This window comes from Orycteropus afer, unplaced genomic scaffold (assembly GCF_000298275.1).
Source record: "Orycteropus afer afer isolate SDZICR_OR568_19922 unplaced genomic scaffold, OryAfe1.0 scaffold00076, whole genome shotgun sequence".
Lineage (NCBI taxonomy): Eukaryota > Metazoa > Chordata > Mammalia > Tubulidentata > Orycteropodidae > Orycteropus > Orycteropus afer.
The window spans coordinates 3,480,322-3,485,980 of NW_006921663.1; the positions used below are offsets into that span (position 1 = coordinate 3,480,322).

Sequence of the window (5,659 nt, forward strand, 5' to 3'; positions counted from 1 at the left end):
ACACAGAATTGTGGTCCAGCCAAGTTGACACACAGCTCCAACTTCACAGTAATTTTTGGGTTAGTTTTCTTTTTTAAACTTGCTTTTATATTCCTAAGGAGCTCTGATGGTACAGTTCTTAAGGCATTTGACTACCTAGAAGGTTGGTGGTTCTAACCCACCAGCTACTCCTTGGAAGGAAGATGGGACAGTCTACTTCCGTGAATATTTTCCACCTTGGAAACTCAGTGTGAGTGTCACTATGAGTCAGAACTGACTTGATGGCAGTGTTTTTTTTTTTTTTCTCCCCCAAATTTGTAGGGAATAGAGATGATATTTGCAGCCACTTATTAAATATAGCCCATAATACGGGGCAGTGTATGTTGGGTTTGTCCTTATTTAATAACTTGAAATTTTATGTTTTATTAAAAACTTCTCAGTAACCTAGAAATAATTTCTTTACTGTGTTCCTTATGTAAATGTACGTCATCAGGGTTTGTGAATGGCTTTATTATAAGAAGTACATAATATCTGAATCATATTTACTCTGTGCAGAATATCTTTAAATAGAATTACATTAATACTGTCTTCCCCCCTCCCTCCCCCAGTAGTTCCAGAGAATTGCTGGTTCAGATTTTAGCTCTTGCCAAGTTGTGAAAATAATGAAGGATGCTTAGACTACTTAACATCCAAATTGTGAGTACAGTTCATTTCTGCTGTTACTATGTTTTTTTAAAATATAAATTGGAAACAGTTGTTACTTTATATGATGAAAATAAGATTATGTGATGGGACCATGGATTTCTCTTAATTTTTCTTCTGAAGATTCAAATACTTCTTATCCCATTTTCTGTTAATATTAGACTAATTAATAGTACTGAGTGGATCTTAGATAATGAAGTGAAATTTCTGATTTCTTGCCTCAGGTTTTTCTTTCTATTATAGAAATTTAAAATTTTTTTGTTGCTGTATGTCCATATTTATATGATGCCAGTAGTCAAACTTAATATAAATCCATAGAGTTAAATGGAATGATTTATTAAAAATACCCTTTTTCTTTAAATGTGCTTACTTTTTCTGTATTTAAAAATTTTTGGATGAAAAATTCCTGTTAAAAATAAATCTATATGAAAAAATCAAATAAAATGTAGCCTTTCAAGAGTAATTTAATATATGAATCCAGATGCATATATTGACATTCATCTCTACAAGGGGAGAAACAATATGAATTATGCTTACTTGAATATATATATTTCTGTCTTTTTGATGTATTTTTTGGATAGATTGCATTTTGAATTAATAACAAAATAATTATTGCAGAAAGAATGGTAAAAATAATATTGGAGGCATTCCCAGTGGTTTTTGTAACTTTGTTTTCTAACTCAACACACTGCCATTGAGTCAATCCTGACTCATAGCGACCCTTTGGGTTTCAAAGGCGGTATCTCTACGGAAATAGATTGCCCAATCTTCCTTCCTAGGAGTGGCTGATGTGTTTGAACTGCCAGCTAACATTATTCTATTTGAAATTATAAACAATGCAGATTAATCTGTTTTGTAGTCTATAGTGTGTATTCAGAGTATGAGTACAAAATGAGACTGCTGTCATAAGCAAAAGATAGTTATAGTTACATTGTTTAAACAAAAGCAAATGAGCCAAAGAAGAACAATGAAATGTTTATAAGCCACTAAATCTAATTTGTTAGACAATTAGTTTTAGTAGTTGTCTTAATTAAGTACTTTTAATGTTTTTAGTGCCTAAGAGTTTTGAAATTTCTACCAAAATAATATAGGAATAAAATTACATCTCCATAAAGGGAAGGTATTTTATGTTCTAATATTTCATGTCCTAGAATGCAAATATCATACTATCATCATGTGCAGTATAGCTTGGGAAGAATTTATTTCAGTATGTTCATGAACCTGAATATTAACTCAGGCATAGAATGTTTATTACTGCTCCCTTTTGAGCCAGAGCTATATAAGCACGTCTTTTTTCTTAGTTTAAAAAAAAAAAAAAAATGTTAAAAGTTGATTGCACTATATATCCTTTCTGTATAATTTTGTAATTTTTCATATTTTTCCTCTTTTTAGACTCTCATCTTTAGAAGACTGGACTTCTGCATATATACTCCACTCCATCACTATTGACTTTTAAAACATAATAATGCAAACCTGTAACACTGGCAAGCATCCATGAACTTTTAATTACATTGATTAATAGTGCTTGAAGCTTCCTCAGGGAATAAACAATGACATCAGCAGTGGTTGACAGTGGGGGTCCTATTTTGGACCTTTCCAGCAATGGAGTAGAAAATCATGAGGTTAGACATCTAATTTATTACATTTCTTTTTCATTCATAGAAATCAATGCATGAACTAATTTTGAAATTATTGGGAAATGGATATTTGAGAGTGGAAATGTACAGTGAATGAAATTACACATGTACATGTGATGTATCTTACAATTTAGGTAGTAGAAGGTTGAGGAAGATACTGCAGGGCTCACCTGAGCTGACAGAAAACATATGTTAGAATGAAACTTGAAGAATAAAAAGGAAAGAAATAGAATAATACTAGTTGAGACAGACTGCTAAAGGGGCAGGGAGGCTGCATCTTCTGACCTCCTGTAACCCCACAAGAGGAAGACAGAATCACTATCAGTAGCACAAGGCCTATGCCTGTGAGGCCAGATATGCTGCCTCCTTCCAGCCCTTGCACCAACATTCCTCCTACAACACCCACCACTTTTCTGCCAAGTTCGATAATTCACTGCAATGACCATACAGAACTCAACAGATTATGGGGTTTATTAGGGAAGCACAAGGCTACAAGTCAAGTTTAGGAACAACGTTCAGTCTCTCTCAGCCCACTGTCTCTCAGCCAACAGTCTCTCAATCTCTCTCCCAGAAGTGTGTGTCTCTTGGTGTCTCTTTCTCAGCAGCACGTGTCTCTTGGCATCTCTTTCTCAGCAGTATGTGTCTCTCAGGAGTGTGTTTCTTTCAGCAACACGTCTTCCTCAGCCAGCAGTCAGAGAGACTTCTTCTGCCTCTAGGAGGCCTCCTTTTGTGCCTGGCAGAGTGGCCAAACTAACCAATCATATTATCAGAATTGTAAGCACCTGAGAGAGTGAACTTCTTAGAACATTGGTTTGTGCCACTCTCAACAGAAATATCCCAGGTGGCTAACTTTAACAATCAGGAGCTCTTCAGTTGCTCACAGCAAATTCCACTTGGGAGTTTATTATGGCTAGATAAGCCATACCAGGTAATTTACTACACCACACAGACTTAAATCCCTGATAAAATCCGTTGTTTTGGATTATAGAGTTGTGTAGATATACCTAAATACTTACATTAGGTTAATCTCAAATAGACTTTTGTGTTTGCTTTACTTGTCATCTCTGTTTCTTGGCTGTTATGTCTGTCAGTTGTAGGGATCCATCCTATTTTAATCCAATATATATATTTATTAATTTGGGTAATAAATAAATCACTATAGGTTTAGACTTTTGAATAATTAGCACATCTTACTGTTTTCCTGTTACTGATAGCATTGATGAATAAGAGATGGAAGTAGGTAATAACAGTAACAGAAATATAGGAACTTCTGATACCATTCAGTAAAGACTAAATATTGGGAGGAATTTAAATTATAATTATGCTGTCACAGTAATGAACAAATATTGATCCAGAGATGAGGTAGGAAAATGGAGAGTTTACAGCACACAAAAAAAGTCGGTTTTCTTGATTATCTATGAAAGATGCTCCTGCTATTGATAATTAATACCAGTATAGTGGTCTAGTGGTATGACTAAGGTGGTCTGGCTGTGTATTATGGACTCTGGATTCTTTTTCTTGTTTGCCTGGTCTTCTAGATCAGCTTATGTGCAAACATATTAACTGAATAAAAAATAAAAAAAGTGATCATATCTGTAGCTGCTGAAACCCCATTTGCAAAATTGAACATGCATTCCTTAAACTAACTTCCTAACTTAATAATAAAAGACAACTTCTTCAGCCTGGTAAAGTCATATGTGAAAAACCTATTCCCAACATCAAACTTAATGGCGAAAGACTTAATGTTTTCTTTATAAGGTTGATAACCAGAAAAGGATATCTGCTCTTACCATTTCTGTTCAACATTGCATTGGCATACCTAGCCATTGCAATAAAGCAAGACAAATAAATAAAAGACCCACAGATAGGAAAGGAAGAAAGTAAAACTGTATTATATACATAGAAAATCGTAAGGAATGTAGACGACAACTATTAGAACTAGTAAGTTTAGAGATGTCAGAGGATTCAAGATCAATACGTAAATATCAATTGTGTTCATATACTAGCTGCAAACAATTGAAAAAATGCAATTTAAAAAACAACACTGCTGAACAGAACATCAAAAACACAGGGATAAGTTTAATAAAATATGTGAAAGACCTCTATACTTACAGAAACTACAGAACATTTTTGAGAGAAATTAAAGAAAACCTAACTAAATGTAGAGATATACCATGTTCATGGATTGAAAACATTATGGTTGAGAACAAAATTAGAATGCTTACACATCTTATTAAATACTTAGTGTTAAGCTCAAGTAATCAATAGACATATAGATCAGTGGAACATAATATAGGCCCGCACATATGTGGCTGATTGGTTTTCAGTAATTATTCAGAGCTAATTCAATGAAGGAAGAATAGTCTTCAACAAATGATGTTGGAACACTGCATATCAGATAAATTAACCACAGTCCTTTCTCACATCATACACAATAACTTAAAACTGATAATAAGTTTAAATTAAAAAGTATACTGTAAAAATTTCTGAGAGAAAATTTTCTAAGTTTTGAAATAGTCAATGATTTCTTAAATTGAACATCAAAAAAAAAAAGGTTAAAAGTACTTGGGAAGAAAAAATTGATTTGGATTGGGACAAACTCTAGAAGTGGGCCTTTAGTGGATGAGGAGGATTTGAACTGGTAATTCCAGGCTATAAGCTAATATTAATGAAAGTTAATGTTAATGGAAGCTTGCATGTTAGAGAATTAGAGGCAAAGGAAATAGTCAAACAGTTTATTATGTTAAGTCATGTAGGAAATAAGACTATAAAAGTGGCTAGGGAGTTATATTAATAAGAGGAGTAAAACCAGTGTTTAGGATGTTAAACTTTTCTTTTAGACAAATGGGGAGTCATTAGAGCTTTTTGTGCAAAGAAGCAACATGAACAATTCTGGTTGTAATGTGAAAAGATGCCCTGTAAAATTCAGGGCAAGCCATAGGTCCAAAGACTATTACTGTTGTTACAATGTAATAAGGATCATTAATTGATTACTAAACTCTGTGCTAGACACTAGGCTTAGTACTCTGTGCATATTATCTCATTTAAACTTTAGAGGACTTTGAGAGGTTTGACTATTACTATAATCTCTTTTTTAAAAAAATATATAGAAACAAAGGTTTCAAGAAGAAATAGGAACAGAGGGAGATGTTGATAAGATAATTTGTTCCATTTAGCTATGTTAAGCTTGAAGTAAGTATTGGCTGATTGTTGTTGTTGTTGTTAAGTGCCGTCGAGTCGTTTCTGATTCATAGCAACCCCATGCACAGCAGAACGAAACACTGCCCGATCCCGCGCCAGCCCCACAATCCCTGCTATACTTGAGCCCATCATCGCAGCCA

General features: G+C 33.9%; 1 protein-coding gene across 1 annotated transcript in view; it reads left to right on the forward strand.

The window, feature by feature from the left end:
- Positions 1–2,231: 2,231 nt before the first annotated feature.
- ELF2 (E74 like ETS transcription factor 2) overlaps positions 2,232–5,659 on the forward strand; it is a 92,040-nt gene continuing 88,612 nt past the window's right edge. The window contains exon 1 of the mRNA XM_007941212.1: positions 2,232–2,303. Coding sequence (XP_007939403.1) covers positions 2,232–2,303 — 72 coding nt within the window. The remainder of the gene's footprint in view (positions 2,304–5,659) is intronic.